Raw genomic sequence first — 24523 nt, forward strand, 5'->3', positions numbered from 1 at the left:
TAGAGCTAAGTTTTATAATTAAATCAAACAAGTTCATATTTTTTTCACGGTGAACATTTTTGACCCCATGGCCATTCTCAGGTCTTAGTTTTTGGGAATCTTGCCATTAAGAATAGCAGATTTTGTTTTTCAGTGTTAAGTGCCGATAAGTAAGTCCACCTGTCCTAAAAGCCACATGGTGGTATCTAGACAGACAAACAATAATATCCAGATTCTTTCTTTCTGATCCCACTGAGCATGTATCTTTGTGTAATAAGTAACTTTAACATAGAAACAATAGGAACTATAATTCAATAATAATAATAATAACAACAATAATAATAAAAGAGCCCATTGGTGTCTCAGACTTCAGCAGCCAGGATCTCCCAGTTGTACACGGATTGAAATGCTATGACAACGGGGATGTGGGAATGTTTCATAAAGCAGAGTTTTAAAAATAAGATATAGGTTTGTTCCACTTTTCTGGATACCAAAGAAAAAATGTCAGATGTGTGAATGAAGCTTAACTAATTAAATATAAGTTTTCTGATCACCAAATCTTTCTCTCTTCTTTCTCCATATTTTCTAGAAGGAGAAAGTAGGGAGTTCCAGGTTGCTCAAGGTAGACCTTAGATGGGGTCTTAGGAGGGAACTCTTCTTTAGCTAAGATTACTGCCTACTGTGATTCATGCAGCCTGTACCAAAGGCGACGGTAGACATGGCTTCCTCTTAGAGCCAAAGACTGATGTTGAACCGGACTCGTTCCCCTCTCTGAAAGACTACAGTCTCCTGGGACAGATATCATGCTAAGGAAATAGAACAGTTTCCCAAAAGGAAACAGGAACCTTAGGAACAGTGTATTTTGTCATAGAAACACATTTGACTATAGGCAAAAACTGGAAGGAGAGAGAAATTATCATACGCATAGTTGGAAAAAAGCTTAGTGACACATAATGCAGGTGGTTTCTTTAGACAGAGAGCACACTTTGATAGTTTTTGAAGGAGAGGAAAAAAATAGATTAAGTTATGTAGATATTACAAATGAATAACCTGAACCTACAGGTTCAGATTATTCTCGATTTTTCTCCTTACCTCTTAGGAAAGAGACACCACCCATTACTGACTGGAAAACGCTGACAGTGTCATTTTTGTCAGGAGTTATGACAATTTACAGCAGGAAAACATTCTTTTGGTCTTATTCCTTGCCTTCTCTTTTATATTCCCCTGATGTGCATCTTCAGCCTTTCATACTAGTCTTTCCTTTCCCTTCTCCCCACCTTTGTTCTAACTCCAGCCCTTACCTCCCAATCAGCCATTTAATTTTATTGAAGTAATTTTCTGATACCTGAACTGATAATTATCAAAATTTTTATTTTATGAAGTTGAAATTGTAATATTGCTCTCTGAAAGAATATTTTCGGTAAAATATCCTTTCTTCTCAATTTCACATTTCAGAGGTAACTACAATTTTTTAAATATCTTTTTTTTTTATTTTTCAATTAGAGTTGACATACAATATTATATTGGTTTCAGGTGTATAACATAGTGATTAGACATGTAACTTACAAAGTGGCCACCCTGATAAATCTAGTACCTATCTGTCACCAAACAGTTAATACAATGTCATTGACTATATTACTTATGCTATACTGTACATCCCCATGACTATTTTGTAACTACCAATTTGTACTTCTTTATCCCTTTACCTTTCCACCCACCCTCCCACCCCCTCTCCCATCTGGCAACCATCAAACTGTTCTCTGCATCTATGAGTCTAGTTCTGATTTCTTTATTTGTTTATTTTGTTCTTTAGATTCCCCATATAAGTGAAATCATGTGGCATTTGTTTTTCTTTGTCTGACTCAGTCTACTAAGCATAATACCCTCTAGGTTCATCCATGTTGTTGCAGATGGCAAGATTTCATTTTTTATGTCTGAGTAATATTTCATTACATATATGTACTACCTCTTCTTTATCCATTTATTTATTGCTGGACAACCAGGATGGCTCCAGATCCTGGCTATTGTAAATAGGGCTGTAATGATCATATGGAAACATATGTCTTTTCAAATTACTGTTTTGGGTTTCTTCAGATAAATAATGCGGATACAGCATTAGTGAATTTTTCTTCCTCTCTTGTAATAGCATTTGTTTTAAAGTCTATTTTGCCTGGTATAAGTATTGCTATCCCAGCTTATGTTTTTCTATCCCTTTACTTTCAGTCTTTGTGTGTCTTATGATCTAAAGTGAGTCTCTTGTAGGCAGCATATGTAAGGGTCTTGTTTTCTTATCCATTCAGCACCCCCCCATGGCCTTGATTGAACAATTTAATCCATTCACATAGTAATTGTATATCTATATCTATATCTAGTTGTTGCCAATTTATAATTCATACTTTTTATCATTTCTTCTTCTTCTTAAAGAAGTTATTTTAGCATTTCTTGTAATACTGGTTTGGTTGTAATGAACTCCTTTAGCTTTTCTTCTCAAGGAAGCCCTTTATCTCTCCTTCAATTTTAAATGATAGCTTTGCTGCGTAGAATAATTTGGGTAGAATAATTTTGGTTCTCCTTTTTATCACTTTGAATATTGCCTGCCAATCCTTTCTAACCGGCAATGTTTCTGTTTAGAAATCAACTGATAGTCTCATGGGAGCTTCCTTGTAGAAGAGCAGTTAGAAAGATGAACTGCTTTTCTCTTACTGCTTTTAAGGTTCGCTCTTTGTCTCTACCTTTGGCATTTTAATTACAATGTGTCTGGGTGTGGGCCTGATTGGATTAATCTTTTTTGGGACTCTCTGCACTCCATGGGGTTGTGTATCTAGTATTTCCTTCAACAAGTTAGGGACGCTTTCAGTCATTATTATTTTTTTTTAATTTATTGGGGTGACAGTTGTTAGTGAAATTACATAGCTTTCAGGTGTACAATTCTGCATTACATCATCTATAAATCCCATTGTGTGTTCACCACCCAGAGTCAGTTCTCCTTCCATCACCATATATTTGATCACCCTTACCCTCATTTCCCTCCCCCCAACCCATCTTACACTCTGGTCACCACTAAACTATTGTCTGTGTCTATGAGTTCTTGTTTCTCATTTGTTTGTCTTGTTCTTTTGTTGTTTTTGGTTTATATACCACATATCAGTGAAATCACATGGTTCTCTGCTTTTTCTGTCTGACTTATTTCGCCTAGCATTATACTCTCAACATCCATCCATGTTGTCACAAATGTTCCTATATCATCTTTCCTTAACGCCAAATAGTATTCCATTGTGTATATATACCACAACTTCTTTATCCATTCATCTATCGAAGGACATTTTGGTTGTTTCCATGTCTTGGCCACCGTAACCAAAGCTGCAATGAACATTGGAACACACGTGTCTTTATGTATAAATGCTTTCAAATTTTTTGGGTAGATACCCAGGAGACTGATTGCTGGGTCATATGGTAATTCTATTCTTAATTTTTTGAGGAACCTCCACACTGCCTTCCATAACGGCTGTACCAGTCTGCATTCCCACCAACAGTGTATGAGGGTTCCTTTTTCTCCACAGCCTCTCCAACGCTTGTTACTATTTGTCTTGTTGATGATAGCCATTCTGACTGGGGTGAGGTGATGTCTCATTGTGAGTTTTATTTGCATTTCTCTGATGATTAGTGATGTTGAGCATTTTTTCATGACTATTTGCCATTTGTATGTCCTCTTTGGAGAAATGTCTCTTCAGGTCCTCTGCCCATTTTTCAATTGGGTTGTTTGTTTTTTTGTTGTTGAGCTTCATGAGTTCCTTGTATATTTTGGATATTCACCCCTTATCGGAGGCACTGTTTGCAAAAATCTTCTCCCATTCAGTCGGTTGCCTCTTTATTTTGTCGATGGTTTCTTTTGCTGTGCAGAAACTTTTAAGTTTCATATAGTCCCATTTGTTTATTTTAGCTTTTACTTCCATTGCCTTTGGAGTCAAATTTATAAAATGCTCTTTGAACCCAATGTCCATAAGTTTAGTACCTATGTTTTCTTCTATGCAGTTTATTGTGTCAGGTCTTATGCTTAAGTCTTTGATCCATTTTGAATTAATTTTGGTACATGGTGACAGATAGCAGTCCAGTTTCATTCTTCTGCACGTGGCTATCCAATTCTCCCAGCACCATTCATTGAAGACGCTGTCTTTCCTCCATTGTACGTTTTTAGCTTCTTTATCAAAAATTATCTGTCCATATTTAGTGGTTTTATTTCTGGGTTCTCAATTCTATTCCATTGGTCTATGTGTCTGTTTTTTGGCCAATACCATGCTGTTTTGATTATTGTAGCCCTGTAGTACAAGTTAAAGTCAGGCAGTGTGATACCTCCAGCATTGTTTTTTTGTAGTTCTTAAGATTGCTTTGGCTGTTCGGGGTCTTTTGTAGTTCCAAACAAATCTGATTGTTGATTCTATTTCTTTAAAAAATGCCATTGGGATTTTGATGGGGATTGCATTAAATCTGTATATGGCTTTGGGTAAGATGGCCATTTTAACTATGTTGATTCTTCCAATCCATGAGCATGGAATGTCTTTCCATTTCTTTCTGTCTTCTTCAGTTTCTTTCAAAAATGTCTTATAGTTTCCAGCATACAAATCCTTCACATCCTTGGTTAAGTTTATTCCTAGGTATTTTATTCTTTTTGCTGCAATTGCAAAGGGAATTGTTTTTTGTGTTTCTTTTTCTGAGATTTCATTCTTAGTATATAGGAATGCAATGGACTTTGTACGTTGATTTTGTAGCCAACAACTTTACTGTATTCGTTGATTGTTTCTAAAAGCTTTTTGGTGGAGTCTTTAGGGTTTTCTATGTATAGCATCATGTCATCTGCAAAGAGTGATAATTTAACTTCTTCATTCCCAATTTGGATGCCTATTTCTTTCTCTTGCCTGATTGCTCTGGCCAGGACATCCAACACTATGTTGAAAAGCAGAGGTGATAGGGAAGAGTCCTGAACGGAGAGCAAAGGGCTTCAGTTTTTCACCATTAATTATGAGATTAGTTGAGGGCTTGTCATAGATGGCTTTATTATGTTAAGGTATTTTCCTTCTATACTTATTTTAGTAAGTGTTTAAATCATAAATGGATGTTATCTCTTGTCAAATGCTTTTTCTGCATCATTTGATATAATCATATGATTTTTGTCCTTTGTTTTGTTTATGTGATGTATCACATTGATGGATTTGCGGATGTTGAACCATCTTTGTGCCCCGGGGATGAACCCCACTTGGTCGTGATGAATAATCTTTTTAGTGCATTGTTGTATTCGATTTGCTAGAATTTTGTTTAGGATTTTTGCATCAGTATTCATGAGAGATATTGGTCTGTAGTTTTCTTTTTTTGTGTTGTCCTTACCAGGTTTTGGTATCAGGGTATCAGGGTAATGTTGGCCTCATAAAATGAGTTAGGGAGTACTGACTCCAATTTTTTGGAAGAGTTTGAGCAGGATTGTTATTAGGTCCTGTTTGAAGGTTTGGTAGAATTCACTAGTGAAGCCATCTGGTCCCCGACTTTTGCTTTTGGGAAGGTTTTGGATGACTGATTCAATTTCGTTACTGGTGATCGGTCTGTTTAGATTTTCCAGTTCTTCATGGTTCAGCCTTGGAAGGCTATATGTTTCTAAGAACTTGTCCATTTCTTCTAGGTTATTGAATTTGGTGGCATATAGTCCTTCATAGTATTCTTGGGTGATCCTTTGTATTTCTGTGGTGTCTGTGATAACTTCCCCTTTCTCATTTTTGATTTTGTTAATTAGTGTCTTCTCTCTTTTTATCTTAGTGAGTCTAGTCAAGGGTTTGTCAATTTTGTTACTGTTCTCAAAGAACCAGCTCTTTGTCATATTAATTTTTTCTATTGTTTTTTTTGTTCTCTATTACATTTAGTTCTGCTCTGATTTTTGTTATTTCCTTTCTTCTGCTGACCTTGGGTTTCACTTGTACTTCTTTTTCTAGTTCTGTAAGGTGTAACATGAGGTTATTTATTTGGGATTTTTCTTGTTTGTTGAGATAGGCCTATAATGATATAAATTTCCATCTTAAAACTACTTTCGCTGCATCCCAAAAATTATGGTAGGATGTATTTTCATTGTCATTTGTTTCTATGTATCTTTTGATCTCTCCTCTAATTTCTTCTTTGACCCAGTCGTTCTCTATAAGTATGTTGTTTAATCTCCATGTATTTTGTTTTTTCCTGCTTTCTTTTCACAGTTGATATCCAATTTCAAAGCCTTGTGATCAGAGAATACGCTTGCTATGATTTAAATCTTCTTAAATTTGCTGAGGCTGATTTTGTGTCCCAATATATGGTCTATCCTTGAGAATGTTCCATGTACACTCGAAAAGAAAGTATAGTCTGATGCTTTAGGATGAAGTGCTCTATATATGTCAATTATGTTCATTTCATCAATGTGTCATTTAGGGCTGCTATTTCGTTATTTATTTTCTGTTTGGGTGATCTATCCATAGCTGTCAATGATGTATTTAAGTCCCCTAGTATAATTGTGTTTTGGTCAATTTCTTCCTTTAGTTCTGTTACTAGTTACTTGGTATATTTTAGTGCTCCCTGATTGGTGGCATAAATATTGATGACTGTTATGTCTTCTTGTTGTATAGTCCCCTTTACCATTATGAAATGTCCATCTTTGTCTCTTGTTGTCTTTTTCACCCTGAAGTCTGTTTCATCTGATATCATTATGGCTACACCTAATTTTCTCTGTTTGGAGTGTCAATTTCCACCCTTTCACTTTGAGTCTATGCTTGTCCTTGTAGCTGAGATGTGTCTCTTGTAGACAGAATTTGGTTGGGTTTAGTTTTTTGATCCAATCTGCTACTCTATGTCTTTGTATTGGTGAATTAAGTCCTGTTACATTTAGGGTGATTATTGATACATGAGGATTTCCTGTCATTCTATCTTTAATTTTCTGATAAGGCTCTGTCTCCGTTGTTTCTTTGCTTTTTTGTTGTTGTCTATTATTTCTGTGTGGTGGTATTGTATAATGTTTTCCTCTGTTTCTTCTTATATTACTGTATGTATTTCAGTCCTGGATTTTTTTTTAGTGGTTACCCTTAAGTTTATGTAAAAGAAGTTTGATATTTAGAGTATTCCATTTTCTTCACACGCTTATTTCTCCATTCCCATATTCCGATTCAGGCCTTACTCTCCCTCCTTTTATGTTTTGGTTGCCACAAATTGTCCCTGTTGATGATGATCAAATACCCTCCTTTAATATTTCTTGTAGTGCAGGTCGTGTATTAGAAAATTCCCTCAGCTTCTGGATGTCTGGAAAGGTCTTTATTCCTCCTTCATATCTAAAGGATATCTTTGCTGGATATATTAGTCTTTGCTCGTAATTTCTCTCTTTCATTAGTTTGAATATCTGGTTCCACTCCCTCCTGTCTTGTAGAGTTTCTGCTGAATAATCTGATGATAATCTAATGGACTTTCCTTCGTTTGTTACCGTCTTCTTTTCCCTGGCTGCCTTGAGGATTCTTTCTTTGTCGTTGATTTTAGACAGCTTCATACAATATGCCTTGGAGAAGGCCTGTTGGGATTGAGGTAATTAGCTGTTCTATTTGCTTCTTGGATTTGAGGATCCAGTTCTGTCCACAAATTTGTGAAGTTCTCATCAACAATTTGTTTGAATATATTCTCTGTTCCCTTCTCTCTTTCTTCTCCTTCTGGTATGCCCATTATTCTTATATTGCTCTTTCTATAGAGTCAGAAAGTTCTTGTAGAGTTCTTTCATTTGTTTTAAGTCCCAAGTCTCTTTCTTGTTCCATCTTTGTAATTTCCAGGTTTCTATCTTCGATGTCACTGATTGTTTTTTCTATCTGGTCATCTCTACTACCTAAGCTGGTATTTCATTCTTAATTTCTTCTATTGAGTTTTTTATCTCCAGAAATTCCATTTGGTTCTGTTTTAAAATTTCAGTCCTTTCGTAAAATGCTCATGTTGTCATTTTATTGTGTTTCTTAGTTCATTAAACTGCCTTTCTCTGTTTTCTTGCATTTCGTTGTGTTTTTTCAGAACTGCAATCTTGAATTCTCTGTCATTTAAATCACATATTTCCATATCTTTAAGTTCCTTTTCTGGAGACTTTTCACTTTCTTTCTGAGCTGTCTTGTTGCCTTGGTTATTCATGGCAATTACTGATTTATTATTTTTCTTCCTAGACATCTTCAGGAGTGGCTTCTGCAACAGATTGATAGGAAGAGGTCTTTCTTTTGTTTTCCAATACTTGTTGGTAGAATGTTTTATTTTCTCTCCGAATGCAGCCTTTGTTTTCCTCTCTCACACAGTAGTGCTATGTTTTCTCTGCACTATTCCAGCTTCTCATACAATGGGGGGATTCTCTGGGAGACGGGCTTCTCCTCTGTTAACAGTTCACCTGGGTCATAGGGCGCCATGCCCTGTGGGGGTGCGGAGAGCTTTTGAAGTTCCAAAGCTCTTTCTGCACCAGATTTGAGCCTGTAGGTTTCAGCAGTTCTATTTACTCCTGCAGGGATCTGCCCAGATAGATGGGGCCGGGGTGTGGTGAGTTGTGAGAGATGGCCCAGAGCAATGGCGGCGACCAGTACCACAGCCGGTCCCACTTCCACAGCTCCCTTCCCATTGCTGGAACTAATTGGGCTGCAAATCTGCATCTGCGGTCCACAGTTCTCAGAACAGCAAATATTGTGTTCTTTTGATCTGACTCTGCTACCATTCCGCTTCTAGCACTGGGCAGGTGGGTGCGGGGTGAGCTCTGGGAGTGTAGGGAGGGAGCAGCTAGTCTCAGTGCCTAAGGCTTCCATTCTCTGCTCGGCAGTGAGGGCTTAAACCACCGTTTTCATCCTTCTTCTCTCAGTCTTTTCTCCGAGGTCTCTTCCGTGAGTGTTGGGTTCAGCCGTGTTATATGCTGCCCCCTCAGTCCTGTGGGCCATAATCAGAGCCCTAGCAGTCCTTGCTCTTCCCTCTCCCACAGCTGCGGTGTTTCCGGGATACAGCGAGCTCGGAGCACTGAGCTTGGTCTGCGTCTTGCCCCCACGCGGCTCCATCTCCACACTTCTCCCTTCCCCCCTCCCCTGCTTGCATGATTCTCCCACCTTTAGGTGAATTCAGTAGTGGGCCTCTTCGTCTTGCCTGTCTGCTGTGCAGGGAGTCCTTTGTGGAGTTATTGTTGTTCGATTAGTCGTAAATTCCAGGGGAGCTTTACAGAGGCTCACCTCACACCGCCATTTTGATGAGGTCTCCTCATTATTTCTTAATATAAGTTTTCAATTATTTGCTATCTTTCTTCTCCTTCTGGTACTCCAGTAGTGTGAATATTGACGTTGTCCCAAAGGCCCCTTAAACTGTCTTCATTTATTGGATTCTTTTTCTTTTTGCTGTTCTGATTGGGTGTTTTCTGCTACTTTAATTTTTATATAGCTGATTCAATCCTTGTTTTGTCTAATCTATTATTAATTTTCTTTAATATATTCTTTAATTCAGTTATTGTGTTCTTCACTTTGACTGGTTATTATTTATGTTTTCTGTCTCCATTTTTATGCTTCCTATGTCTTTGTGAAGTCTTACTGAGATCACTGAAAATCCTGTAACAAGTTTTTTGAACTCTGCATCTGGTATTTTGCTTTTCTCCATTTTGTTTAGTTCTTTTTCTGTTCTTTCATTTGGAAGATGTTTCTTTTTCTCCCCATTTTGTCTGCCTTCCTGTGTTTGTTTCTATGTATTCGGTAGAGCTGCTATGTCTCTTGATCTTAGTAGAGTGGCCTTATGTAGTAGGTGTGCTGTGGGGTTCAGTGGCACAGTCTCCCTGGTCACCTGAGCCACATGCTTCATGTGTGTCCCTTGTGTGGGTTGTGTTTTCCTTCCTGTTGTAGTTAGCTTTGGTTGTTATTTGGGAGGGAATGACACATGAGCTGAATGGTTGTGAGGACGGGCCTTGACCAGTGGAGGAGCTGCCGTGCAGGGACTGATTTTACCGAGTAGGGTTCACTTTAGCAGGGCTCTGGTGCCTGCCCAGTCTGCCATTTGAGTGTGTCATCTGAGGAGGTAGCCTGGTGGTGCTCCAGCATGGTCCAAAGCTGGCCACCAGGCGTGCCAGCCCCCAGGTCCTCATGGCATGAACCACAAAGTGATCCGTAGATGTCGTCTTCCACCTGCACTGGTCTTGGGGGTGCCTGGGAGAGGTTAAGCTGTGAACCAATGCTAGCTGCCACTAGTGTCAGGCTTGGGGCTGCTTAGCAAAAGGTACAGGTCACACTAAGGCCAGATGCTGCTTGCTTGGGGTTTGTGAACCTTTAAGAGATTTTAGAAATATCCTCAGCATGAGCCAAGACAGCCTGTTTGTATGGAAATGCCACTGGAAGTGACGTAGATGTGCCCGAAAGTTGGGTGGGGAGGGGTCTCAGGGAATCACCATTGTGGGAAGAACACTGTTAGCCAGGTTCACAGAAACTTAGATATGGTGGCTGCCAGTGTCTGCACACTGGGAGAGCGGAAGGACTCAACAAAGAAACAATGGCATCTGCTGTCATTTCTGTCTCGGAGAATGTTGCCCCTCAGGCCTCACACTGAGGCCAGACAATTCAGTTCCTCCCCGTATGTCTCTGGCACCTCTCGAGCTGGTACCCTAGTGCTGGAGCCCAGAATGAAGTTTGTGTATGGGTTTTTTAAGAGGAACCCCTGGGACTCCAGCTTCCCTCCATCTCATTCAGCCACAATCTATGCTGGTTTTCATGGACAGAAGTTGTGAGGACTTCTCTTCCCAGCACTGGAATCCTGGCCTGGGGAGCCTGGTGTGGGTGGTGCTGGGAACCCTTGCCCCACAGGGAGAACCTCTGTAGCTGAGAGGTTCTTCCTGATTTTTAACTGCCACATGCTGATGAGGGACCATCTGCTTCTGCATCTTTGCCCCTCCTACGAGTCTCAAAATTGCTTCTTATATATGTCCTTAGTTATAGGACTTATGTTCAGCTAGACTTCAGGCAATTTTCAGGTGATGGTTGTTCATTAGTTTAGTTGTAATTTTGATGTGGTCATGATTGTATGCAAGCAGAGTGATTACCTACTCCTTCATATTGACCAGAAATGCAGAGTTAATTACTGTTAACAAATAAATGCATGTCCTTGCAAAATTTTACAAGGTAGAAATTTTAGTGCATGTTTGTTTATGAATACAAATGGATAAAATTTAATAAATGTTAGCAAACCAAGCATTTTATTACAATAATATGCTGTATGAAACCCATACTTCACATCATACAAAAATAAATACCAGATAGATTCATGATCTAGACACAAAAATTAAACTATAAGAATATATAAGGAAGACATTTTTGTAATACAGTTGAACCCTGAACAATGTGGGGATTGGGGTATGAATCTTTGTGCCGATGAATATCCACATATAATGTTTAACTCCCCCAAAACTTAACAGTGATTTCTTGGTATCCATAGGGGATTGGTTACAGGACCCCTATGGATGCTAAAATCCACAAATGCTCAAGTCTTTTATGTAAAATGGCATAGAACAATGCATAGAGTCAGCCCCCACACCCATGGACTTAGCCCCCACATCCATGGATTTCCAATCACAGTTTGAAAATATTGTTTTTAATCCTTCAGGGCTTGAATCCATGGATGAGAAACCTGGGGATATAGAGGGCCAACTGAATATTTATTGACAAAAGCCTGCACCAGTGGACCCGTGCAGTTCAAACCTGTTGTTTGAGGGGCAACTGTTTGTCTTTCTAAGCTTAACATAAAAACCAGAAATCATTAAAAAAAAAGTTGACAGATTTGTTTATATAAAAATTAAACTTCTGAATAATGTAAGATACCATGAAGAAAGTTTAAATACAAACAGAAGACTTAGGGAAATTATTTTCAACATTTATCACAGTCAACAGGCTGGTGGCTAAAATATACAGACTTCATACAGATTAACAAAAAATAGACAAAACACCCCAAAAATAAACAGAATAAGAGGAGGCAACTCATAGGAAAAAAAAAATCTAAATGACATGTAAGCATATGAAAAGATACCTATCCAACCTTATTAATGATTGAGAAATGAAATAAAACAAGTGTTACAGAAAGTTTAAGTTTCTGTAACGTCAGGTGTTAACAGTGATGCGGGGAAATGTGTGTGTGTAGACTCTTGATGGGAACATACATTTTGCATTCCTCTTTCTTTATGTAGGCAATTTGGAAGTATGAATCAAATTTTAAATTTTGCCTATCAAGCTTATTTCTAGAAGTTTATCAATCATGATATTCCCAAATGCACAAGGATATATATCCAAGTATTTGTTATTCACTAAATTTATATAGCTCTAAATTGCCTAGTGAGTAAACTCCAGACTCCTGGTCATGAGAGTAATACATCAACCAGCTTTTGTTTTTTGTTTTTTTTAAATTTTTGTATGTGTAAAGTACTGGAAGAAGACAAAAGTATAAAAAGTACTGCTCGTTCTGTACTAGAAGTAACAGTTCTAACAGCAGCTAACTATACAAAGAATGAAATAAGTACCAAGTGCAAATCAGTTTAACGTGTGACTAGAGTACAGAGTGCGGAGTTGCTTGGGCATACATAGTAAAGTCAGATGAACCTGACTTGTCAGCTGAGTGGGGACATTGACGGATCAAGAGTTGAAGAAGGATATTTCAAGATCCCAAGCATGAATAACTGGGCTCAGATAACCGCTACTGACTGAGCGCGGTACTAGTGTAGAAAGAAGTAGAATTTAGGGCCCCTTTTAAAAAGTCTGGTTGCAATATTCAAGGCCTTCCTTGATCTAATCCCAATTTATATTTATTACTGCATCTCCCATTTTTCTCCTCGAATGTAATAAGCCATGGGATTTTTTTTTCTCCAAGAACCTTCTGAACCATTACATCGTCTTGTTTTTGCTTATACAGTAGTCCCCACTTATCCATGAGATAAGTTCCAAGACTGCCCCTGTGGATGCCTGAAACTATAGATAGTACTGAACCCTATATGTACTATGTTTTTTCCTAACATATGTACCTTTTGACTTAGAGGAAGCACTGTACAGCTTCTCTTGGTCATATCCGAATTGCCGATATCACTACTCTTGCATTTTGGGGCCATTGTGAAGTAAGGTAAGGGTTTCTTGTACACCAGCACTGCGATACAATGACAGTCACTCTGATAACCAAGATGGCTACTAAGTGACTAAGGAGCGGGAAGCATATACAGTGTGGAGACGTTACACAAAGGGATGATTCACGTCCCCGGGCCAAAAGGAGCAGGAGGCGTAGATTTCATCACACTGCTCAGAATAGCGTGCAATTTAAAACTTATGAATTGTTTATTTCTACATTTTTCCATTTACTGTTTTCTGTGGTTGACCTTGGGTGACTGAAAATGCAGAAAGCAAAACTGAGCATAAGGGGAGACTAATGTATCCTTTCTTCCTCCTGATGCCCACCCCTCTTTTTTCCTCCTATTGTACCTCTACTTATCTTTTAGTATTTCATGCAAATATAGTACTTTTCCCTGATATCCTCGGTCCTTTCCTCACCTGAAAGCAGATCTAATTATTCATTCCTTTGATTGCTTGAACCTCCATTAAAGATCTATAGTTAACATTGGCTAGAATTACAATCAAGTCACACTCCCTAGAAGATTTTGATTCCTTTCCTGGTCAAAAGTTGCATGCTATTCCATTTTTGCTTCTCTATGAATCTCTCATTTTACGATTTGAGACTTTAAGTAGAGGAGAGGAAGATAGTCTTGGAATATTTTAGGCACTTATGTATAAATCAGAAATCATCGAGTATAAGCAGCAGTTGACTCCATCTCACCTAAATCGAACGCATACGTATGTTGGTTCCAAGTCAGTTTGCTTTTGAATTAGGGCATCCCATAAAATTACCTGGATCTGATACTGGACTGTCAGTGTCCTTTATAGAGACTTCATTAAGATTGCCCTTGGCAATTGTGAAAACAGCCCCAGCCTTTCCTTCTGGGAGTTTCCTACTGCTTTTCCATAGCCCAGTAATTAATAGGCATTTACCATGTTTTCCCGAAAATAAAACCTAGCCAGACCATCAGCTCTAATGCGTCTTTTGGAGCAAAAATTAATACAAGACCCAGTCTTATTTTGCTATAATATAATTATTTTACCATAAGACCAGGTCTTATATTATATTATATATTATACGACCCGGTCTTATATTAGTTTTTGCTCGTAAAGACGCATTAGAGCTGATGATCTGGCTAGGTCTTATTTTCAGGGGAACAGGGAAACAAACATTTGTTGAATGAACAAATTAAAACAATAAATGCCAAAGAGACATGTTACATTTGGGTTTGAGTGTGGAGGTATATTTTGGTGCTCAGGTAAAGAGGTATTTATTGAGCATCAAGTCTGTGGAAGGCAGTGGAATTGTAGAGTTAAACTGACCCTATTCCTGAGAAGCTTTTCTTTATTCCTGGTATTCAAACCCCCAGCGTTCTGGATGGATTTGAGGGAGATTGTGAGCTTTCTGACATTGTGCCCACATACATACAACATATATGTGTGTGAAGGATTTGTTAGAGGTGAAAGAGATGACTCATAATTGTAGGAGTGCATTAATTAGTGTGTACGTGCATTTTTCTTGGCCTAGGAGATAGAAGCTATTCATTGTAACAAATTACGAAAGGGCTATGACTGAAATCCAGCTACGAACCCCCAGTTTAGCTTATGCTGCATGGCCATGGTGAGAGGGAGGACAAACCCATCAGCCCCTCTTGGGGTACAGAGCACTAGGTGCCATAGCCCCCGTCCACTTCTCCCGCCCCCAGGAACCACATTCACCTTGCTCGCTGGGCTACAGCCACGCAGGCCTTCTTTCTGCCCATTAACTGTGCCCAGAATGCCCCTACTTCATGGCTTTACTTCATGCTGTTCTTTCCCAAACTCTTGGCATGTTGGCTCCTTCACAGAGTTCAAGTCTCCTCAAATTAACTGTCATTTCCTCGGGATCCTTCCCCAACCATTCTAAAGGCTGTGATGTACCCTTCTCTCCACAATATTGTGTATTTTAGCACCCTTTCTATTTCTTCTATAGAATTTCATGTTTTTCATTATTAATTTACTTATTGTCTCTCACCCACCCCACTCTATATTCTTAGCTATCTGAAGGCAGGGCCTGTGTCCACATGCTGACCACAGTGTTTGCAAAGTGTCAGTGTTCAATGCATCAATATTTGAATGGAATGAATGAATCTGAATAGGTGGAGAAAAAGGGATAGAGATAACCATACCATGTTCCAGGCAGATCAAAGTTAATGAGCAGAAGCAGTGTCAGAAAGGCCCAGTAAGTGTTTGTGGTAGAGTAAATCTTTACCCCTAACCAGGACAGAAAGTAATACAATGTCCTCATGTCAGGTATTTAGAAACAAGTTTGAGAAAAATGTAGGCAGGTCTGAAACACAAATTTAGGGAGTTTGAACTTTGTCCCATATACATTGGTGTGCCATTCAAGCTTTTAATAAGGCAATAAAATGAACAAGAACATTATCTTAGCTCTGGTGGGCATTGCTAGTCCTTATTTTAATTATACTGTATCATACTTGTTGAATTGTTTCTCTCCTTCCCCAGAAAACTGTCATCTCCTACATGGCAGGTACCATGCATAATCACGATGAGACCCCAGCTCAGAGCACAGTGCTTGGTATATAAGGAGACATGCAATTAGTATGTTTCAAATGGATCACTGAATGAATAAATAAACTTTGGGGGAGTAATTATGCTGCCTTAGCTTAGATCTTCCTTCTCTGAACTACCCTTTTCTCTGGGTTATATCAGAATGGAGGAACAAGTGAGCGGCTGAACACAGCGGTGGCATTGCTGCAGGCCCTCCCATGGCAGTGCAGTGGTGGCTGTGGTCTTATGTCTTAACTCAGAGTAGCCTCGTGAAGGGAATGTGCTAGAGGGTTAACAACAGTTATGCTGCCTGACTGTGAGAACGGCATGTACCGCAGTGATTAATATACACAGCAAACATTTTCCTGGCTTGCTTAGTTGATTCAATCTAAATACTCTTTGAGAGGTCTCCTTAATTATAATGATACGGTATAAATATAAGAAGAAAGAATGTCAATTATCACTTTGTATAATAACAGTGTTAGTATTCATGCACATAAATTATAAGTAAGTTTACCTATTTAATAGCAAGAAAAGTGCTCAGTTTTGCAATTAAAAACTTTTGAATATGCCACATTTAAAAATTATGTCATTACAACCGTTAGAAGTTAGTAATCACCACTAAAACACGTGTTCTTAAATAGTTGATGAACTACTTATAGTGAAATTCTTTTAAAAATCATTTGAAAGGGCAAATTTTAAAGGCACCTATGCTATATTTATTTTCACACATTCCAGAATTATCCAACGTGTTTTGAACACATGTGGCAATATCATGAAAGCTTCTAGAGTTTCATTGTTTGAAATGGAAGCTCCTGGTGACGGGAGGCAATTTAAATTGAAATTTTACTTAATTAAAATTAAATTAAGTTTTAAGTTTCTCATTCTCACTACCCACATTTCAAGTGCTCCACAGCCATTTGTGGGTAGTGGCTGCCATATTCAGTAGTGCAGACTAGGACACTTCCCTCATGACAGAAAGTTCTTCCGGACAGCTGTAAAGAAAAGATGTAAATATAACCCATCATGAAGACCACAGTCTTAGCATCAGGAGCTACTGACACATGTCTGGGATTTATTGTGGGAGCTGATATCTTTGCCCACGTTGATGAAAATACTTACGTGCCCTTGTTCCCTGTAGACAACAATCCTGTTCAGTGCTAAATCAAACTGTGGCCACTGCATGAGAGATGAGTTCTTAACCCTTGTCCCGTTCTTAGCTGTTTGAGCTAGTTGTATATTCTGTTATTTTGTTTTAAACCAACTGTAATGTAGTTTTCCACGATGACATTTTGAAAGCAAACAACTTCAAGGTATTAGCTTAAACCGGAACTCATCCTTTATATTCTAATCTACTGGCAATATAAGTTCCTCTGTCTATAAAAGTAATAACTCATAACAGTTTGGCTGAGTTCCTGCGCCACTTCGCTGGATCCAGGATTTGAAGAGTCTAAGTGAATAGGAGAGCTTATCATAAAGTGTCTGACAGTGTATACATCATACGGGGTTATTGGATAAAGATGCAATCTTGGATTGTCTGCTCCAGATATTTTATCGCATTCTTATTATTCTCTTGCAGATCACCTACAAAGCAGTCAGCTCCTTTGACCCAGAAATAGACTTATCCAATCAAAGTGGAAGAGTTTCAAAACTAGGAAATGAAACACATTTTCTGTTTTTTGGACTGTATCCTGGGACAACATACTCCTTTACCATCCGAGCTAGCACAGCTAAGGGTTTTGGACCTCCAACAACAAATCAGTTCACCACCAAAATATCAGGTATTATACATTACGAATTATGACTTTTATCAGAAGTGGCATTTTGTCCTTTTTCATTCTGATTGTCAGGTATGCAAAGCTCACCCAAACTTACACATTATATTCAAATGAATACTTTTGGATGTCTGAAATCCAAACTCATGGCATTAAATGAAATACTATAAATATTTATAATTTGGGAGCTTATGATCCTCTTGTGTTAAGAAGTAGCCACTGTTTCAACAATTTGCATTGGAGGACTTGGACTTGAGCAGAAAGTTCTGTTCTGTGCACTCTTATCCCCTTCGCATTCCCAAGTTACCAGAGTGCTAGTGATGGAAAAATCTCTGTAATGAGCCATGAATGATTAAGTGTTCAACAGAAAGACAGCATTCTATGGAGTTCGCTGCCAGAGGATCAACTTTCCTTGGGACTTTCATCCATTAGTCGTTTCACATCCTAAGGAGAGAGGCAACGGCAGAAGGGGGTGGGTACCAGGCACTTATAGCCTCCAGCTTTTTGCTTATGGAGACTCAATTACACCATTCAACAAAAGATATAATTTGAGAAATATTTCTGGGCATATGCAACTGTGCAGAAAACGTCTGCGCTTCAGACTAGAGGAAATGGAGTTGCCATCTGGTATGGGATATGTAACAGCAATAAACACGTTGCATGGCATTTTCTTTTTCCATTTTTCCCCTTTGGGTGGACGAAGGAGGTAACTCTTTTAATCGGGTAGCTAGATAATATTTATCCTGACTTTTATACATATGTTATCCCTCTTTCCTAATTTTACAAAAGTTTTTATTTGGAATCAAAGGAAGGGAAATGCTCACAACTAAAGTACTGTAAACATTCCACTAGTTTTTGACAGAGGGAGGTTTGGGATTTTGTTTTTAAGCAATTATAACTTAAGAGAAAAGCTTTCATTAGGTAAGATTTTTTTTATGAGCATAAACTTAACTTGAAGTTTAATATGCACTTGATACTTGATATAAAACATTGGGTTATAATAACAATATGAGAGTTAGAAAAGAGGAAGAAGGCCTTGGGAGGTTAGGAAAATGAAATAGGTTGTACAGATGAGTGCGTAGAAAGACCACTGGGCTTGGAATCAGAAAATATGGGCTCTAGTTATAACTTTTTTCACGTACTTCCTCTCTGATCAAGTAAATTGACCTCTGGATGTAAATTAAGATGATATCATCTGGTGCATAATTTATTGTGCAGATTTAAAGAGGAAATGTATATCAGCGTGTACGCCTCCACCCCCACTCCTTTTTTTTTTTTGGTAATTTTTCTCCTATGGGTACCATATTTCATAGATTATTATTTTAAAAGGGATGTTCTTTTAGAAAAGTAATTGATGTTTACTATTATTATTAAACATTCTGGTTGATATGGGTCTGAGTACTGTTAGCCCACCAAGTTCATACAATTCTATCCAAAAGCAAAGAAAGCTGACATTTTAGTTAACCTATACAGGCTCCTGAAGAATAACTATTTGATTTTTATAGTGCAAAAAATTTTACAACTTATGGGCGCCTATTTTGTAGTAGGTTGGTGCAAAAGTAATTGCGGTATAAAAGGTTAAAAATAATTGCAAAAACCACAATTACTCTTGCACCAATCTAATATTTTTGTGGACCTCAAATAGAGAGCTATTCTCTATACAAAATGTAATTCTGTATTATGAAGTGGTGTTAATTTTTAATAGCATTGGAGTTAATTTTTAATGCTGAGAAAATCCAATAAATGGAACTGAGGTTTTACTCGTGTCTTTTACATGAAAGGTGATTATATATAAGAGATTTTTAAAAACTATATATGCAAAAAATCTCTAGTGTTCTCATCAGGTACCTACACCTGTGGGTCATAAAAAGACTGTGTGCCCTCTCACATCCCAGCCTTCATGAAATGATTTCTCTTGTCCATGGTGACGACAAAATTACCAGAGTTCTGCTGTTATCTTCTCGTAATAAGACTTAACAATCTATAAACAAAAAAAATGCCAGGAAATCGCCTTGGGAATAGGATTCACATTGGAAAGAGGACTAACATTTGTAGAATTATATTTGCCTGGTTCTCTTTATCTATTACCTCTTTGAATTCTCATAATAACCCTAGAGGGTAATTTCTCCTATTCAAAAGATAAGTAAACTAAAGCTGCAGAGATAATTAATGTGCCTAAGCTCTTATGCTGGTTAAAACAAAACACAACAAAAAGTCACGCTAGTGCCTTTCTTACTTCAATTCCTGTATCTTTTCCACTGTCAGTTTTTCCCTGAGAACCCATCAGTAGTCACCAATTTCAACAAGTCTCTCTGGCTCCTGCAAGTCCTTTTCAGACTCCCTGATGGATTTCTGGTAGAGAGAGAGAGAAAAAAGGAGAGGGGGTAGGGGAGGGGGAGAAGAGAGAGAGAGAGAGAAACAGAGAGAGAGACAGAGAGAATAGAGAGACAGAGAGAAAAGAAAGAAAAGAAACCTCTTGGAAAAACTGTAAAGTTCAATTTTATGATCCTAGTAATTATTTCTTAAATATGCATTTAAAGTATATTTTTAAGAAAAGTATATGTACAGAAAAGCACACAAATTATAAGTGTATAGCTCGATGAATTTTCACAAGCTCACTACACCCATTTAGAAAGAATCCAAACAGAAATTCGAGAAACAGAATATTACCAATGCCTCACAAGCCCCTCTCATGCTCTCTCTATACTTAAACTCTGAGATCAAAGAAGTCAACTAACACTGGTTTCTGCAGTGGTCCCTGATATTTTGTGTAGGCTGTATACTTGTAGGCTGCTTGTGGTCAGTTGAGAGCTGCCATTTCATAAAGAGCACTGTTTTTCTAAATGATCTTTGTAAATGAAAGTTGAAAGAAAACTGAAAAGATAAAGCAGAAATAATGAGCGTCCATCTTATGTATTTTTCCCCAGCACCGTCTATGCCAGCTTATGAACTTGAGACCCCTTTGAATCAAACTGACAATACAGTGACAGTCATGCTGAAACCTGCCCACAGCCGAGGCGCACCTGTCAGGTAATGAGCAGAGAAAGGGGTGGGCTGGCTGGCTCTAGAGAGATGAAAACTAAAATCAAATTGAATAATTTCTTAAACGTATTTTCTCAGGATTAGCTATAAACCTCAGTCAGCATGTAAACCGGTATCTTTATTAGCTCTTAATTAAAAGACATAACAGAGAAAGGAAAGTGCTTTGATGTGGGGTGATCAAGTATTATGTAAAGAGTTTGATTCTGATGCAAGTGGTTTGTTCTTTGAAGATAAAGAACAAAAGCCCTAGGATGTTGAGAAGTGACTTTACTTCTAAAAGGTAATTGCTAGCTAGCTCCAATGTAGTTACCCAAGGGCACCTGACATTTTTATCCTGAGCTCTATTTTTTAAATGGACCTGTTTGTTTGTTTGTTTACCTGAGGTTTTAAGTCACTTAACTTTTAGTATATTGGCTAATTTCTCAATTGAACATGTGGTGTATAATTTTTTAAAAGAAACAGATGATTGGAAAGAGTATTGTGAAGTCTTTATTTGAATAGATTTAAGTTTATTACCAGCATGTAGGTCTCATTTCTCATTCCTTGATGATTTATATAGCTAAGAAATTACAAAGTGTAACTTTTACAGTGAATGAATAAAATAAATGATTCTTCTTAGGAAGGAGCAAAGAAATGCCTGAATAACTCTTGAATATGAACTTGTCATATGCTCGTTAATCTATATAAATGAAATTTCTACTTGTTTCCAAGGGATTTAGATATTTTATACTAACAGAAGTGATTCCCTTCAAAATAATCTATTACTTTCAATAGCATAGTCCAAGGAAATATTTACATTCACAATTAAGACTATATAGGGTTTGTTATCATGTTCTTTTTGTAGATTTCGTTTTCATTAACTTTTTGAAACTTGGCTCTATTTGATCATGTTTTCACTATAGTATCAATTTTTTTCTCTCTGATAAGAAAAATATACCAGTTTCAGCCCACAGAGTCAAGAGTAAAAACAAAATAACATTAGTTGATAATGAAGTCAAATTAGGGTGAAATCACAGAAATTTGTATTTGAAAAATCTACAAAATTTCATGAAACAATTTTTAATTGACTCTGTTCACTTACTCAACATAGTAGCTCATGTAAGGGATTTATGATTGCCATTCATAAGTCCAGTTAGTGAGAACACTGTGAAATATGTAAGAGCTCTGTTCCAAATTTAAGGCATTATGACTGCTGGCAAAGTGATGCCATGGTTTTGTTTTCATTTAAACCTTTCTAGTTGTTTTTGGAGACTTTGTAGCCTTACTGGTTAGTTACGTGTAGCTATCCTCAGATTTCTTACTCTTCTGTATATAAAAATACACATTCAAATGCTTGTCAGAGTGTCCAAAATACATAGCTTTCACTACAGGTCTTATATCATTTCATTAGGCCCAGCTTTTTACCTCTTCTAAGATTTCAGTTTATGTTGTCATATCCTCTTTCACAGTTTTCCAAGTGCAGCATTGCTCTGCTTTGATTAAACATTCTCTTGTTATTGGCCAAATATCCCTTGAATTTGACAGGGTCACTTCATTCTGCCTCTATTATACTTTCTTCCACAACGTTATCATCTTGAAATTAATAAATTTATTATCTGTGTTCATCATCTAAACCTATAATGCTAGAATCAAGATCAATTCTTGTGGGACACTATTCAGTAAGCATTACAGGGAAATCCACTACAGAGATCACTTTTACTGGAAGGATGCTTTTCCTAAATATGTAAATTTTATTGGCACAAATTTAAGACAGGAAAGTATCTCAACCTCACCTGTCAAAAGACTTTTTTTTTTTTTTTTTTTTTGCCAAAAAGTGAATATGCTCAACTGGTTCATTAATATAGCACAGCATAAAGGAACTAATTACCTATTGAATAGATATGGAAGACCAACATATCTAGAAAGATAAGTATGTAGAGAGAAAAAAGTTCTATAATACTCTCAAACTAAATTCGGTACATGAAAATTTTCAATTTCATTTAATGTTTAGAGAAATAAGAACTCTGATTAGGGAATCATAGGGATCTAAAATATAAAGCCATAATGTAGATTAAAACATTTGAACACATCTGGAAATTTGCAAAATGCACATGTAATCAAACTGCGATACAAGAAAGCTTTTCCCAAGTGATAAGATAAATACTAGAAGAAAGAGGGGAAATGAAGTGAACATCTGTTTGCTTTCCTGGATTTCACACAGTATTATGTGTTCAAAACTACTGTCATTGTGTGATTTCCAAAACCCATTCTTTCAATTCATTTGATTTTTCTTCAATCTATATTCATTGGTGTTGAAAATTCAGTTGTACTTCAGTTGTGCACTTCACTAAGTAAGGTGGTTGTGTATTGATTCCACTACAGACACTCAGCGGGTTAATGCAGGTTCTTGAAATTACACTCAACTCTCAATGTAAATGATTGTTGTCTTTTTATTGATCAACACATCAGCTCTGTCACATAAAATTATTTAAATCCTGAGATGGCCAGGAAGAACCCAGATTCCATCATTCCAGCCAGTAAACCAGCACATAGGATAGAATTTTAATATCCGTTCATAGATTTATTTTTTTCTTTAATAAGACAGGTAAAAGCTTAATTTTCTTTTACTCATTTAGAATCATGTCTTTTCTCTGTCTTGTCCTCTCTACTGTTCATTACATGTAGACACAACCCAGCAGTGAAAACCTTTGTAATTTGCCAGTAAAAGAGCAGCTTTAAATAAAAAATGAGTTTTACACAAACTGTTATGCTTTTTGTGTGCAACAAAAATTCTCTCTGGGACTTTATTCTTATGTATATTTCATACTGCGTGTAATATTCCCCACTAATGATGTTTTACACCTTCTAATGGTCCATATGCCTGAGACTTAATCACATTTTTGACCCTTAGGTGATTGTGTTTTCATATGATTCATTTTTGTTCTTTAGGCATTGTTGCTGTAATTTGTTGATAGATGTTTTGGAGTTACATGTGTCTTCTTAATTAAAACTCAGTGCTTAAATATGTTAATTAATAAACATTCTTATATTTACTTCAGTGAGATGTTAAAAGATTAAGTCTCATGTTTTGATTCATTCAGGAGAAATTATTGAGTGAGGAAAACACTTATTACTGTTGTCTGTCCATGGGGACAGGAGGTGGGCAATAATCACATCAACAACCAAAACATTAAAACTGATGTCTAAACACGTGACTGTAACTTTATTTAAGGCTGACACTTTGTTCTTCTAATAAAGGTAGCCCCAATTATTTTAATGCCTGTGCTTTTATTGTCATTGGTAACTTCTAATATTATGGTTGTCCTCGCAACTCAATGTTTCCTCAACAGTTATATTTAAAAAGCAATGCCATTTGTGAATAGTTTCTGTTGCTGAGAATCAGGATCAAAATCTTAAAGCAAACAGTAACCTCATTCCGTTATGAATAGGGAAGCGATGAGGGTATAAGGCATGGAAGAAATATTTTGCGTTACCTTTTTAAGGTTGTTTCCTAGGTAGGTAAGATTTCAAATGAGATAGGAAATAGTTCCTGTTAGTAAAAAGCAAGCATAAATATTTTATTCACCCAAAACACTTCCGATGAAAAAAAGAAAGAATTATATAGTAACTTCAGGTTCATATATAAATCAAGAATTTATCTTTATATAATATGTCCATGTTTTTATTAAATTGATTTTGCCTTGAATTGATTATCGTGGTAGACTTTGCAAATGTCTGCTGTTTTCATTTACTCCTCTCTTTCATTTTTTCCTTATGCTGCTTTGCCTTATTTAGTTAACTAAGAAAATGTATACTCATATTAAAGCCTCATTGTTAACTTCTAATACCTGATTTACTCAAACCACTCATCAACTATTCTTTTGTAACAAATTAGAAATTTATTAAAGGATGCTGTTTTTTCTCATTATCAAGCTCTTTGTCCTTTGAAAAATTCATGCTGTATTCTTAAGCAACGTGAAGGACAAGTTTGCATTCCATTGAGGATAAATAGGCAGTAAGGCAATTGTGTTTAAGAAAATTTGTTACACTTCCTAAAAATGTTTGATTTAATCCTGGAGCTAT

General features: G+C 37.1%; 1 protein-coding gene across 8 annotated transcripts in view; it reads left to right on the forward strand.

Annotated features, from left to right (window-relative positions):
• PTPRM (protein tyrosine phosphatase receptor type M) overlaps positions 1-24523 on the forward strand; it is an 824073-nt gene that overhangs the window by 463023 nt on the left and 336527 nt on the right. For all 8 annotated transcript variants that reach the window (XM_081079020.1, XM_081079013.1, XM_081079015.1 and 5 more), the window contains exons 10-11: positions 17224-17425; positions 20347-20449. In XM_081079020.1, coding sequence (XP_080935146.1) covers positions 17224-17425; positions 20347-20449 — 305 coding nt within the window. The remainder of the gene's footprint in view (positions 1-17223; positions 17426-20346; positions 20450-24523) is intronic.

The sequence above is a fragment of the Rhinolophus hipposideros genome, assembly GCF_964194185.1.
Source record: "Rhinolophus hipposideros genome assembly, chromosome: 17".
NCBI classification, from domain to species: domain Eukaryota; kingdom Metazoa; phylum Chordata; class Mammalia; order Chiroptera; family Rhinolophidae; genus Rhinolophus; species Rhinolophus hipposideros.